We start from the raw sequence: 15575 nt of genomic DNA, 5'->3' as shown, positions 1-15575 counted from the left end.
CATATACTAGTGGGAATGTTTCATTATAGAACTTGGCATGTATATTTCAATGATGGGCTTCCTCAAATGCCCGAGGTCTTCATGAACAAGCAAGTTGGATGCACATCCACTTAGTTTCCTTTGAGCTTTCATACACTTATAGCTCTTACTGCATTCATTACATGGCAATCCCTACTCTGATGGGCCTCTCCATTTCCCGTTGATTAGCCGCGTCGATGCGAGACTTTCTTCCTTTTTGCCTTTCCTCATTATCTCTATCACCGCATTCTATTCCACCTATAGTGCTATATTCATGGCTCACGCTCATGTATCGCGTGAAGTTGAAAATGCCGAAGCGCGTTAGAAATACAATTCAATTACCTGGTTTGACACCTGGGTGCTCATGATTTATATTTATGTGGTGAAGGCGGAGTCATGCCATGCTAACATGATAAAATGAGTGGGGATATTATTCGTTAAGGATCGTATATTTTGAAAAAGAAATGATTATATTTCTTATATTCATGGATATTATTATGTTGATATTTTTACTTCATTGTTTCTCATCAATTATATCGTAAAGAGATTACATTATACACATGTTAGGTAGCATTCAACATCAAAAATTCTGTTTTTGTCATTTACCTACTTGAGGACGAGCATGAATTAAGCCTGGGGATGCTGATACGTCTCCAGCGTATCTATAATTTTTTATTGTTTCATGCTATTATATTATCAATCTTGGATACTTTATATGCATTTTTGGGAACTAACCTATTAACCCAGTGGCTAGTGTCAGTTGTTGTTTTCTGCTTGTTTTTGGTTTTCCAGAAAATCAGTAGCAAATGGAGTCCAAATGCTATGAAACTTTTTGATGAATTTTCTGGACATAAGAGACCCTAGAAGCTTCGACAGGATACCTGACGCGAAGCGAGGAGACGGCAAGATAACAGGGCATGCCCGGGGGGTAGGGCGCGCCATGTTACCTGTGGGCCCCATGTGGCTTCGTCTGACCTAATTCCACTTCTATAAATTCTTAAATATTGGGAAACCATCTGGAGGCCTTTTTCGGCACTCTGCCGGAGGGGGAAACGATCACAGAGGGACTCTACATCAACCTTGCCGCCCTTCCGATGATGCGTGGCTAGTTCACCACAGACCTACGGGTCCATATCAAGTTTCTAGATGACTTCTTCTTTCTCTTTGATCTTCAATACAATGTTCTCCTTGATCTTCTTGGAGTTCTATCCGATGTAATCTTCTTTTGCGGTGTGTTTGTTGGGATCCAATGAATTGTGAGTTTATGACCAGATTATTCACTGAAAGTAATTGAGTCTTTTCTGAACTTTATTATGCATGATTATGATAGCTTTGTATTTCTCTCAGATCTATCAGTTTGATTTGGCCAACTAGATTGATTTATCTTCAGTGGGAGAGGTGCATTGTAATGGGTTCAATCTTGTGGTGTCCTCACCTCATGATAGTAGGGGCAGCAAGGCACATATTGTATTATTGCCACTAAGGGTAAGACGATGGGGTTTATTCATATTGCTTGAGTTTACTTTTTCTACATAATGTCATCTTGCTTAAAGTGTTACTCTATTTGTCATGAACTTAATACCATAGATGCATGCTGGATAGTGGTCGATTGGTGGAGTAATAGTAGTAGATGCAGGCAGGAGTCGGTTTACTTGTCACGGACGTGATGCCTATATGTGTGATCATTGACATGAATAACATAATAACTATGCGTTTTCTATCAATTGACCAACAGTAATTTGTTTACCCACCGTATGATATTGTTTCGAGAGAGAAGCCTCTAATAAAAACTATGGCCTCCGGGTCTACTTTAATCATATTATTAAAACCAAAAATACATTGTTGCAATTTTATACTTTTTATTTTACTTTACTTTTTATCTATCTACCACTATCATAATTAATCCTCGCAAGTAACAAGTTCAAGGGGATTAACAACCCTCTTGCCCGTGTTGGGTGCAAGTATTTGCTTTTGTGTGTGTAGGTGCTGAAGACGAGAATTTGCATGGTTCTCCTATTGGTTCGATAATCTTGGTTCTCACTGAGGGAAATACTTATCTCTAATGTACTGCTCCACCCTTCCTCTCCGGGGAAATCGACGCATCTTACAAGTAGCAGCCGTTGTGTGGGCCCTGGACCGTTCCGTCACCACCAATGAGACGGACATCAAACATCGTCACGGCCTCAACAGCGAGATCGCCAAGTACGGCGAGGAGTGGTCTATTAGCGAGACTTCCGACGCCGGCAAGGGCAAGGCCGCCACTAGGCCTCCGCCCGCGTCGCCGGCACTAGCCGCGGCGACACTCTGAACCGTGAAGCAGGAGATGGAGCGGCTATGTCACGAGCGGCAGTCAGCAACCGGACAAGGCTGCCGCGGCCCTCCGGAAGCCTTGCGCCCCTGAAGGGACAATGACTGTGGTGTGGCAGGACAGGGCGGCCACGCGTATGAGGTTGTCGTCTGCTATAGAGTTTAGGTTTTTCTATAAGTTTTTAGTTAAACAGTCGAAATATCGACCTTTTTATGTAAATTATGTCCGAATTTAATGAAATCCACCGTGTTTGCACGAGTTTCATTCGGTTGATTCATAGTGTTTGAAATGTATGGGTGCATCGCTGAATGATGGCCTTCCGCATCCGTTTCCGGGGACTGGGCGAATGGATATGAAAGAAAATTTATGGGTTGCCATTAAAGATGCCCTAAGTACTTGTAAAATGCTGGCGCAGTCTGCAGTGGCCAGCTAACTCGCTCCCTAGCGCCTAGATGCATGTTTGAGTTTTGGCTGGCGGCGGAAATCCCTTTTGGAGCTCGGCCTCCAAATTCAAATTTGAAAGTTCATCAAAATTCATATTTTTACATTTCAAAAAATTCTAAAATAAAATACAGATATACATGAAGGCATAATACACATGTGTGTAAATTTTTAGTTCAAAATACATTGAAATGACGGCTGTGCAAAAAACACAAATCTGAGGCTGTTTAATACATGATACTATTCATCATCCTAGGTCATGAATTTGTCTTTTTGTACAGGTCGCAACTCAAGGTATTTCATCATGAATTTTTACACACATGTGAGTTACATCCTTACATACACACATATTTTTTTTCATATTTTTTTGAACCATAAAAGTTTGAATTTGAAATTTTAAAAAATAATAGCCTCCATGGAGCTCGGCCTCCAAAACGCCTTTCTGCTGGCGGTCACTATTTGGCAATTTTTCATTTGTGCTAACATATGGGACCCATGGGTCATAGACACACATCATACTGGCACACATGTGTGCATAGCAAACAAAATACGGTGCCACATCAGCGCATTTTAGCATCTGCTGGTGTGTTTAGCACCGTACATCAGCGTCTCCTAATGTGTTTAGCACCATATTCGCACGTTTGTGCCAAGTTTTGAAATCAGTTCGGTGTATTTTTTTAATTTAGGCACTAAAGTAAACATTGGTGACATATTTAGGCACCACCGGTGTTATTACCTTTTATAAAAATGTTCGATTTGCCATTATTAAAAGATTGACATCAAAGTGTTAACATTTTCACACGAACACAGAAGTTCCAAGAACCGAACTACATTTATCTTCTTGCAGACGATCTTGCAGAAAGGAAGAAGAAGAATTTATCATGAGATGAAGAGAAATCAAGAGAGATAGAGGACATGGTACAAGAACTATATTAATGAAAAAAAAAACATTGTAACTGTACACTCTAGGAAGCCTTTCACGTCCTCACCGGTATAGACCATGTGATCCAGCCCATTATCCATTAAATCATTAATTAAAGAGCACTCTTTGCAAAGGTCACTTTCATCTCTTCAGGTTTCGACAAGTGGCCCACTGCATGTTCAAATCTCAAACCATTTTCATCATTTGATTCCCCGCGTCGAGATCTTCAAAACTAGACCCCATGTTGATAGATTTTGACGAACCCTTTTTTCGGGAAAAACGGACGAAAAAACCGAACCGGGAGCACACATTTTTTTCCCTTTCTGAAAGAGGCACGGAAGCAAACCCATGTCTCTCGCAGAAGCAAATCCGTATCTCTTGCGGAAGGAAAAAAAGAAAACACATTTTTTCCCATTTCTAAGAGGCACGGCTGCGCCTCTCGTGGAAGGAAAAAAGATGTGTTTTTTTGTTTTGTTTCTGAGAGGCACGATCGCGCCTCTCGCGGAAACAAATCCGTGCCTCTTGCAGAAGGAGAAAAAACACATATTTTTCTTTTCCAGTGGGCATGAAGGAACCAGTACAAAAGATTATAATAAAAATCATGTATTTCTAGTACATACTATTCACCATAAAAGTACATGTTTTTTTTTTTGTAGCTCACATCAAAACGTATTTCCTCGTCAAAGTTTACACATGTTTATTTTTCACAGATTTTTCTGAAAATTAAAAGGTTGATATTCGAATATTTGAAAATACAGGCTCCATAGAGCCCGGGAGCCCAAAATCCTCACTCCTGCTTTTGTGGCTTGCTATGGTGCCATGTTAGTGCGACTCGAGACGCTTCTCTAGCGGGTTTAATAGTTATAAGGATTACATTCGTCGGAGAAGAAAAAATAGGGATACAATTGACACAGTATCTTTTGTTATTTATCCCGAGCTTCTAACTCACAGGAGTTGATTTCTGCCATAAAAGTGGGCAATTATTCCTGTTCCAACTCTTCCCAAATCCTAATCTCCGAACTCATTTCAATCAGTTGCCACACTTGGCAGTCTAAAACTCAGATAATGAACAGAGCCTATCAAGATCCCGGTTTCTATGGCCGACAAAAGGAAAATTATGGATCTTTCCAAAAAAAAAAGACAAAAGGAAAATTATGCCTGTGGGATTCCGGCATATGGAACGCTCCGAGTTTGCTCTCAGATGGTCGCCTGGCCACTGTAAGACGGAGAAGACATGATGGTCAGCAGCTCCGTCACATGTGCCATGGAGCTCAGTGCAGCTTTCAGCACATCCTGCGAGCACCCAGGCTTCACGATGTTCTTCACCTGCGTGGCATGCATCATGAGAACCAATAAAAGGACTGTTACCAGTCGGATAACCAAGTTGTTGGCCGATGTACCTTCTCCAGATACTCCTGCAGCTGTTTGATCCTCCCCATGTAGTCCCGGTCTTCCACGCACAGCGAGATGGGCTTTAAGTCGGCACCCGGTCCTTGGAATTGCAGCGGTCCAGGGTTCTTGTAGATGTCTTCCATCAGGAGGCTGGAAGAGTTTTGCCTCAGCAGCCTGCAAGGCACAAAACGATTACTTTGGTAAATACGAGCACATGTCTTTTTATCCTTTTATACGGTGTATGTATCCAGTGAGACAATGGAGAATTTCCTCTTAACACGCAATGGAGAATAGAAGAACACGATGACTAGTGAGTAAAAGATGACACTTAATTTCAAACCAGAAATCATACGTACTCGTATGCTTTTCCTTTTAAGTCGACGCTTGCTATGTGGACAGCGGGCTTCCCAATTTGACTGGCAGTGGGACCGCGAGACCATCCCCTTACCGTCATCATAGACTGCTCGTGAGCAAATGCAGAAATGGTTATGTATTACTTCGTGTTTCACATAAACTTGTGTGAGATGGATCATGTGCAAATCTTAAAGGAATGCAATCTAAAAAACATACAAACACTAACAATCCAATATGCTCACCGTAATAGGAGCAGCACCACATTTCCACTGGTCCACAGGACTTTTTAGATTAGTTACAGTGGCCATGTAGCCATTCAGACCAGCAGCTAAGATGTGATAGCATACATGACCGAGAACCTAGAATCAAACAATTGACCGGCCATTAAGGAGAATAACCAGATGGAACATGATATAGAGAAGTGAGGTCGAACTTACATAGGCGTAATCGCAATCAAAGTTTGACGGCAGGGCGCCTCTTGCTTGGTAGCCAAAAAAGTGGCAAATTGCATTGAACTTCTTTCCTTTGTAAGTGCCTTCCTCCTAAATAAGCCAATAAACAATATGCACTGATAAAGGTGGTGCTTATTGTACAAGTGAACTAATAACTCATAGGTGTTAAACTAGTTTTCCACAAATGACTACAGCATATGCTCACCAGACGTTTGTTGATTTCTGTCTCAACTAACTGGGCTAGAAGCTTCTCAGTCTCAATCTGCAAGATACACATATAAATCCGATGCCTGAACAAATGTAAAACAGAAAGGATAGGCTAATATCACAGACTGAATTGCTGTGCCACCTGAGAAAGCTGAGCAGAGTCGTCAGATTCTGGATGCAGAAGTAGCTGCACGGCAAAAAAAAAAGTTGAAGCAACAAAATCTTCTCCTTATGGATTTCTGAATAAGAAAACAAGAAATACATACCTGTTTCCTGATAAATGGAGGCAGAAAGTCAAATAGTGCAGAAGCCCAAGGCGAAAGATGAGAAGAGATGTTCTCAATGAAAACACCTTTATCATGTAGCCCATGAATTTCCTACAAGAATAAGCTAAGCTCAGTGAACTATTCAATAAACAACACCATTGTTTCATGTACTGATACTGACCTGAAGCAAAGCATATAATTCAGGTATACTCTCGACAAGGCCCTCGGGAATAAGTATAACACCATGGTATTTATCTGTGCAAGATAGTATGTTACTGTGAATCATAAGGAATAAGTGCAACTGCATGATATATTTATGTGCCCAAGATAGTATGGCAACATGCATTATTTACAAGACATCACCCCTTGAACGCTTAGGCAGCAAGGCGCCCTGGCAGCGCCTTACAATTATGCCCGCTTTAGGCGGTTAGGCGTCAGGGCGGTTGGTGCTCACCTTAGGTCACCTTACCGCCTATTATAAACAATGGCAACATGACACTACAATACGAAGCTTGTAAGAACCATATGATTCCTACCTTTTTCAGCCCTTGCCTGGACAGCATCACATATCTGCTTTGTAATATCAGAAATTGTAAGTTTTGACGCAGCAACCTCCTCCCCTAGCAAGACCTGAGCATTATCAAGTCAGATTAGTTTGTAATGTTTGTATTATGGATCAAACAAGTCAATTCAAAATAAAAGTAGCATCCCTAACCATATTTGGATGTGACTGAAGAGCACATTCCAAGGCCACATGAGATGCTTTCCGCCCCATCAAGCGAATGAAGTAGTAATACTGCCGAGAAAAATGATGAAGCTTTAAGAGAGATAAAAATGTAGACTGTGTACTTGAATTTTGTGTGTGTTAAAATTCAGAAATTATGTAGAAAATACAGAGCGCCCTTATAAAATGGAGGCAAATTTATGAGTAATAAGCTGGTAGCACGGTATGTAGAAGAAAGAAAATGACTGAACTTAGGACTACTTTACTAGCTTTCACCAAACAAGTATTTAAACTCATGAAATGTGTTAAGGTGGAGGTTGACCATCCATTATGTGTTACCTTCTCAGCAGAAAGAGCATCAGTGCAGACATTACTTATGAGCTGTGAGTTCACCTGTTAAATAAGTAGCAATTCATGTTACCGTAAAAAAATGTAAATTATATACCAAAATTAGTCAGGTAACAATAAAACAAACAATGCCGAAACCATAGTAAGAAAGAAGGATGATCAAAATGAGTAGTGAAAATGAGATGCTCCTCGCAGCTACTCACCATACCGCCAGACAGGTCAATAAAATGTAATAGGCGGACTGGCGGACAGTGCATCTCTAAAATGATACCACATGCTAAATAAGGACGCAACTCAATAGTTGCTATATAAACTAATGTACCTTGCATATGGTATCGAAACCAACAGTTGTCTCGACAAACTGGTTCTTAAGGTCACCATTCAAAGTTACAGGAACACCAACTACCTGTTAAAAAACAGATTGTCTCAGGCTATTTGCACTTTGTAAGGAAAATACTTATTACCACAGGGATGTGAACCAGTACAAAAGATTATAATGAAGGAACTAGCTTTATTAGACAATTTTCAGCCACCTTTGTTGAACATTTCGACTCAGCAAAAGTCTCAGCAAGCTGAGCAGCATCCGTGTTGGATGTGACACCTACGAAAAGAAAAGAAGGCATTCAGAGTAAATAACAACTTTTTTCCGATAAGGGGCGCTTTATTACTTAAAAGGTTTAAGCATTACACCCGGCCTATGAATAACAGAGCAAATAACAGCTAATATCAATAAAGTATCTTAATAGATAGTAATAAATAATACCTCCAATTATTACAAGAGCATCCAACTTCAAAGCTTGGCAAGTAGTCATTGCTGCCTTTACTTGTTCAGTTGTTCTGATTTGGTCCCTAGTTCGACCTAGCATATAATAACCACCTTGATTTTTATAGGAAGAAAAAACTTCCTCAGTGATTTCCAAAGTTTTCTGAGCAAACAAGCCATCAGTTCCGCCTGTTTCAACACAAAAAATTAGAAATAATCAGTAAAAGGGAACATATACAGGATTCATTATACGATATCTAATTATGTCTAAGTCAAAATTATGCATTCACACGTATACACAGGGACAAGAAGCACCGAGGGCTTCAGATATTTGCATTCCAAAGATTTAATAGTGGCACCTAGCACTGTTTAGCCAACTGGCTGTCTGACACTGATGAGACAATTAGTAAGATCCGAACATACGTTTTTCGTAGAATTTTTCATGATTTTGTGAGCTTGGATATGTAAAGTGCAGTTAAATAGGTCCTGCTTGATTCAAAGGATTCCAAAGACACTAGATAGAACTATTCCTATAACATTGAGAACCCCAATAATTGTACCAAAGGAAGTTTGATTGCACTAATGCAAACCACAGCAAATGATCAACACAATTTTTTTGTGAAATGGGTTGCATTAAGGAGTCTTTGGGAAAATACTTGTGATAAACAATCATAAAAATCAAGCAGGACCATGTTGAATCCCTGAAAAATAGTGGAATCAGAGAGGTCCCTAATTAATTTTTTGTTTGCTGACTGTGCATTTTGCACACATGCACCTTGCGCACCCATTTGAAATCGGAAAATAAAAAATCACATGTACAAAAAGGAGATCTGGATTGTTGCATGAAGTGTGAACTTGTAAATTCCGCTGAATGTGTATCTATCTGTATGCTAAACAAAATAGATGTTTAACGATCTACAGTAACATCAATAAGTAAGTGTGAACTTGTAAATTCCGCTGAATGTATATCTATCTGTATGCTAAACAAAATAGATGTTTAACGATCTACAGTAACATCAATAAGTGAAGATCATTTTGTGAACATTTACATTGGTTTAAAATGTGAATCTGCAAATTTTGGTCAATAGTACATTCATTTATGTTTTGTAAAGACAAATGACCAGATTATCCTGGTCAAGCTGGTAGTTGGGGACTTGGTTCTCAATGTTATCAGCGCATATGCCCCACATGTAGGCCACAATGAGAACACCAAGAGTGAGTTCTGGGAAGGTCTGGAGGACATGGTTAGGAGTGTACCAATTGGCGAGAAGCTCTTCATAGGAGGAGACCTCAATGGCCATGTGGGTACATCTAACACAGGTTTTGAAGGGGTGCATGGGGTCTTTGGCTATGGCATCAAGAATCGAGAAGGAGAAGATGTCTTAAGCTTTGCTCTAGCCACAACATGATCTTAGCTAACACCCTCTTTAAAAAGAGAGAATCACATCTTGTGACTTTTAGTAGTGGTCCACACTCTAGCCAGATTGATTTCATCCTCTTGAGAGAGAAGATAGGCGTGCATGCCTAGACTGTAAGGTGATACCTGGAGAAAGTGTTGTCCCTCAGCATAAGCTTGTGGTTGCTGACTTCCGCTTTCGGATTCGTGTCCTATGGGATAAGCGTGCCAAAGTCGGTAGAACGAAGTGGTGGAAGCTCAAGGGGGAGGTAGCTTAGGCATTCATGAAGAGGGTCATTAAGGAGGGCCCTTGGGAGGAAGGAGGGGATGCGGACAATATGCGGATGAAGATGGCGACTTGCATTTGTAAGGTGTCCTCGGAGGAGTTTGGAGTGTCCAGGGGAAGTAGAAGCGAAGCTAAAGATACCTGGTGGTGGAATGATGATGTCCACAAGGCTATTAAGGAGAAGAAAGATTGTTTCAGAAGCCTATACCTAGATAGGAGTGCAGACAACATAGAGAAGTACAAGATGGCGAATAAGGCTGCAAAGCGAGCTGTCAATGAAGCAAGGGGTCAGGCGTACGAGGACCTCTACCAGTTGTTCGACACGAAGGAAGGCGAAAGGGACATCTATAAGATGGCTAAGATCCGAGAGAGGAAGACGAGGAATGTTGACCAAGTCAAATGCATCAAGGGCGGAGCAGACCAACTCCTGGTGAAGGACGAGGAGATTAAGCATAGATTCTGGGAGTACTTCAATAGGCTGTTCAATGGGGAGAATGAGAGTTCTACCATTGAACTGGACGACTCCTTTGATGATACCAGCAGGCGTTTTGTGCGGCGAATCCAGGAGTCTGAGGTCAAGGAGGTTTTAAAAAGGATGAAAGGAGGCAAGGCGATGGGCCCTGATTGTATCCCCATTGAGGTGTGAGAGGCCTCGGAGACACAGCGATAGTATGGCTAACCAAGCTTTTCAACCTCATTTTTCGGGCAAGCAAAATGCCAGAAGAATGGAGATAGAGTATATTAGTACCAATCTTCAAGAACAAGGGGGATGTTTAGAGTTGTACTAATTACCGTGGAATTAAGCTGAGGAGCCATACAATGAAGCTATGGGAGAGAGTCATTGAGCACCGCTTAAGAAGAAGGACAAGCGTGACCAAAAATCAGTTTGGTTTCATGCCTAGGAGGTCGACCATGGAAGCCATTTTCTTCGTACAACAACTTATGGAGAGATATAGGGAGTAAAAGAAGGACCTGCATATGGTGTTCATTGACTTGGAGAAGGCTTATGAATACGATACCGCGAAATGACATGTGGTGGTCCTTGGAGAAACACAAAGTCCCAGCAAAGTACATTACCCTCATCAAGGACATGTACGATAATGTTGTGGCAAGTGTTCGAACAAGTGATGGCAACACTGATGACTTCCCGATTAAAATAGGACTGCACCAAAGGTCAGCTTTGAGCCCTTATCTTTTTTGCTTTGGTGATGGATGAAGTCACAAGGGATATACAAGGAGATATCCCATGGTGTATGCTCTTTACGGATGACGTGGTGCTAGTCGATGATACGGTGGTCAGTAGGAAGTTAGAGTTATGGAGACAAAAATTGGAATCGAAAGGTTTTAGCCTTAGTAGAACTAAAACTGAGTACATGAGGTGTGATTTTAGTACTACCAGGCACGAGGAGGAGGAGGAGGTTAGCCTTGATGGGCAAGTGGTGCCTCAGAAGGACACCTTTCGATATTTGGGGTCAATGCTGCAGAAGGATGGGGGTATTGATGAAGATGTGAACCATCGAATCAAAGTCGGATGGATAAAGTGGCGCCAAGCTTCTGGCATTCTCTGTGACAAGAGAGTGCCACAAAAGCTAAAAGACAAGTTATATAGGACGTCGGTTCGACCCACAATGTTGTATGGCGCTGAGTGTTGGCCGACTAAAAGGCGGCATGTTCAATAGTTAGGTGCGGCGGAGATACGCATCTTGAGATGGATGTGTTGGCCACACGAGGAAGGACCAGGTCCGGAATGATGATATACGAGATAGAGTTGGGGTAGCACCGATTGAAGAGAAGCTTGTCCAACATCGTCTGAGATGCTTTGGGCATATTCAGCATAGGCCTCCAGAAGTTCCAGTGCATAGCGGACAGCTAAAGCGTGCGAATAATGTCAAGAGACGTCGAGGTAGACCGAATTTGACATGGGACAAGTCTGTAACGAGAGATCTGAGGATTGGAGTACCACCAAAGAACTAGCCATGGACAGGGGTGCATGGAAGCTTGCTATCGATGTGCCAGAACCATGAGTTGGTCGCGAGATCTTATGGGTTTCACCTCTAGCCTACCCCAACTTGTTTGGGACTAAAGGCTTTGTTGTTGTTGTTGATGTTCACAAAATATTCAAAACTTGAAAGGAGGCGAGACAACCAGTAATTTGTCGGACTTAATAAAAGAAAACAAGTATAAATTACTCGCAAAATCTCAGCCCTCTCTAGACCGTAAGACTTTCGTCGGGTTATTGCGTGATTCGAATCCTTAAGAAAATGGACCTATGAAGGACATTTGGATCATAGGAATGATGCTACCAAATTAACAAGGGTTGATCAGCTATGGTTCAATCTTATAGGAATTTAAACACTTATTGTACAACATCCTTTTTCCACTCATTCGCATATGATTGAGAGACTTTCCTTATGTTTTTCATTCATTCTATCAGAATTAACAAGGGTTGATCTACTATGAAGACAAAGGCAGCCTTCTTCAATAGTAGTAAATTCATCGTCGGGAACGAAAATAATACTATTCTTGGAAGATACCTGGCTCGGGGACAAGCCACCAGCCTTGCAGTATTCTTCTTTATATAACATTGTACAACGTAAATAAGCTTTCGTCGGTACAATACTTGGTTATGTTTCTTTAAATATTCAATTCAGGCGGGTGCTGGGGAACGATGGGATAGATGGTTGCATCTTGTGCGTAGGTTGATGGAGGTTAACCTTTCCGATGCGCCGGATACCCTACACTGGAAGCTGTCCGTGTCAGGTGTATTCTCGGTCAAATCCATGTATATTGATTTGATAAACACCGGTCCTACCCCAAGGTCGCTTCACATTTGGCAAGTTAAGGTGCCGCTAAAAGTAAAGGTATTCATGTGGTTTGTTCACAAGGGAGTAATATTGATGAAGGACAACCTGGCAAAGCATAGTTGGAAGGGTAGTAAATGTTGTTGTTTTTGTGATCAGGATGAGTCAATACAATAGCTGTTCCTCAATGTCCACTAGCCAAGTTATTGTGGCGGTCCATGTGTCCTCCTAACACTTTATCCAGTATATTTGGTGCGTGGTTAAACCTGCTAGAGCATAAGACAGCGGCTCGAGTAGGAAGTGCGTGCATTACTTTGGGCCATATGGAATTGCCGGAATGATGTCACTTTTTACAGACAAACTATCACAATTTTTTTGCATGTCATTTCGGGTGTCTGCTTGGATCAGTACGTGGTCGTTACTCGGCCATGCGGCTTACAGAGAGCTTATGGATATTGGGTGCAACCGCGGAAAAACGGTAGCACGGGATACCTACAAGCGGTTTAGATGGCGGTTCAATAATAGGATAGGCGTTTAGTCATCTTACCCTATTTTCGCCGGTTGTGTCACTTTTTTTACCTTTGGTTTGCGGATTGCTTGAGACCTTATTTTAAAACTCGTACTTTGGTTATTAAAATGGTTGTGTGCATCGTGTGATGCAGAGGCCGAAGGATATCCTCCTTTGCAAAGAAAAATAATTAAATCAGAACAACTATTCCTGCATTTTAAAGACTTGTATCCATGTGTTTTTTTCATTCCTAAAATGCTAGGACGCTCTAGCTAATGGGTAAATTATTGTTAGACTGAATAGTAGTTGGAATAACAAAACTACATATTCATGAACGAACAATCTGAATAATCCACTCACCAAGAAAACCGATAAGCTCGCTGCTTGGGTTGTGAGAATTTATAGCATTATATAGTCCCCATACAACATTGTGACCACCAGGGGACTGCCTACCACTGAAGACGACACCAACCCTGCACCCCATAGATAATTTTACATTAAAGGATGCATGGAGAAAAAAATATGGAGACATCTCAGAACGTATTTCAGAAATATGGAGTACCAAAGTAATTTATGGTTTCAGTCCCATCCTATAGAGTTACAACTTGCAACATTAGATTAGCTAACTACTGTTTGGCTTGATTACGCAGGTGTATGTCGTACACCTTCTGAAGTACTACAACAGTGACGGCCATAGTTAAAATAGGACAATGCTGGACCACCTAGTGTTCATGTTTAGTGCAAACTGCAAAGTATTGTTATGGTACAAACTACAAAGTAGCACATCTATAATTCGCATATACAACCTGTTGCATATATGCATCTCATGTACAGTATATTGGTTGAGATATACTCAGAAAGTTTTGTAGAAAGATGGAAAAATCACAAGCTAATTACTAGTAAATTACAGATATGCCACGTAGGAAAAATGCCGCATTAGATGCCAGCACAAACTGAACATATCTACAAGATTTTCCAGATCATATCTACAAGATGCGTACCTGACGGCAGGGTGCTCTGTTATGACCGTAGCGTCCGGCGCATTGGCCGTCTTCGGGAGGAAATGCGCCAGCCGCTGGCCATAGGTGTGCGGGAACGCGCGGCGGATCACATGCGCGTCAGCGCCGTCAGCCGCGATCGCGGCGTCGCCGTACTCCACCTTCACCGCGGTGCCCTGGTTTCCACCCAGAAAAGAAAGAGACCCATCAACTTGTAAAGCAAGAAAACGATCGGCTTGATCAGCCCAGCCATGTAAGATGCTTTCTATGAACGGGATGATTGGATCGGTGATCGGCGATTAGGGTGCCGTCGCTTTCTCTTCGACCTTTACGGCCGGTAATCTCAGATCCAGTGGGGGAGGGGCGGTGGCATCGGCATCGGATCACCACTGGTGCACCTAGAATCCCCCCCACCCCCACCCGAAAGCGAAGGGAAATATTCGAAACGGATAAACCGCACTCCCCGGGCCGTCGACGAGATCGATCCTGTGGGACGGCGAATCGGGCATGATCCGGGAACGAGGGATCGGCCCACGGCGAGGCAATGCCGCGGCGAACGGTCGTGGGAAAGTGGGAATCGGAGGCCGGGGGCATACCTGGAGCCAGGGCGGGAGCTCGGGGCGGTATTCCGCGCGGTGCTTCTGGAGGGGCGACATCTCGTTGCCCATCGCTGCGGTCGGGCCTCTCCTCTCGCCGGAGTCGCGGTTTCACGTCGCCGGCCGGCCGGCGGGATCGGTGTTCTCCTCTGTCTCTCGCGGTACAGAGTCCCCCTGTTCGTCGTGTGTTGCTGGAAATCAATAAATAAACTGTGGGGGACTGGCATTTATACCCGAGGGAGACGGAGGCGCGCGGCACCTGCACCAACGAAGCAGACACGTCACGCGGCCTGCACGCACCAACGAAAGGACCCGGTTCCCTTTACGAAAATGTCAGAGCATCTGCAACTCGACCCGATCCGGGCTGATAGGCAATCCTCGTATCCATGCGTGAGGGTGGATATGTAGACGTTCGGACGCGTCCGCAACGTCGGACTGACTGTAGAGATCCATACGATGATACGAAAACACACGGAGACCCGTACGGGCCACCTCCTTCGTTTTTCGGTGAGGGCATTCATGGCGCCGCGTGGCACCTCTCTAGCGTGCCGCCTGAGAGACCAAGTCCGGCTATTTAAGCCGGACGACGGCATTTTGACCCTAGCATGTCCCTATTTCCTTCCACTCCCTCCCCTTTACCGCCACCACATTCCAATTCATCCGCAGTCCGGATCACATCAGTCCTGGTCACAGGAGCAAGAGGCGAAGGACGCGAAGCCAGAGGTGGAAGAGGCCGAAGGAGAAGCTAATACGACGCCTCTCACTGCGGGCTTCGCCTTGGCCGACGCACTGGAG

General features: G+C 42.9%; 1 protein-coding gene across 1 annotated transcript; it reads right to left on the bottom strand.

Annotated features, from left to right (window-relative positions):
• Positions 1 to 4594: 4594 nt before the first annotated feature.
• On the bottom strand, positions 4595 to 15153 carry LOC109763493 (pyrophosphate--fructose 6-phosphate 1-phosphotransferase subunit alpha). The gene is made up of 18 exons (XM_020322340.4): positions 14781 to 15153; positions 14188 to 14360; positions 13547 to 13659; positions 8196 to 8384; positions 7966 to 8033; positions 7755 to 7838; positions 7424 to 7477; positions 7076 to 7156; positions 6897 to 6990; positions 6542 to 6615; positions 6361 to 6471; positions 6237 to 6281; positions 6093 to 6149; positions 5873 to 5977; positions 5678 to 5794; positions 5438 to 5541; positions 5090 to 5255; positions 4595 to 5015 (listed from the first exon to the last, which is right to left on the bottom strand). Exons 1-18 carry the CDS (start codon positions 14850 to 14852, stop codon positions 4887 to 4889), a joined length of 1836 nt encoding a protein of 611 aa, XP_020177929.1. The 5' UTR covers positions 14853 to 15153; the 3' UTR covers positions 4595 to 4886.
• Between the last annotated feature and the right edge of the window lie 422 nt (positions 15154 to 15575).

The sequence above is a fragment of the Aegilops tauschii genome, chromosome 7 (genome assembly GCF_002575655.3).
Source record: "Aegilops tauschii subsp. strangulata cultivar AL8/78 chromosome 7, Aet v6.0, whole genome shotgun sequence".
Taxonomy (NCBI): Eukaryota; Viridiplantae; Streptophyta; class Magnoliopsida; order Poales; family Poaceae; genus Aegilops; species Aegilops tauschii.
Note: the sequence above shows the minus strand (reverse complement) of the source record. Positions and strands in the feature narration are given on the sequence as shown.

Bases quoted from the DNA above. Each gene is read 5' to 3' on its own strand.
- LOC109763493 (XM_020322340.4), bottom strand. From the start codon at position 14,852: ATGGGCAACGAGATGTCGCCCCTCCAGAAGCACCGCGCGGAATACCGC. The intron at 8,385-13,546 runs GTGAGTGGATTA...GTGTTGAAACAG, and splicing joins CGAGCTTATCGGTTTTCTTG to GCGGAACTGATGGCTTGTTT. The intron at 5,256-5,437 runs GTACGTATGATT...TGTGCCTTGCAG, and splicing joins TTAAAAGGAAAAGCATACGA to GCTGCTGAGGCAAAACTCTT.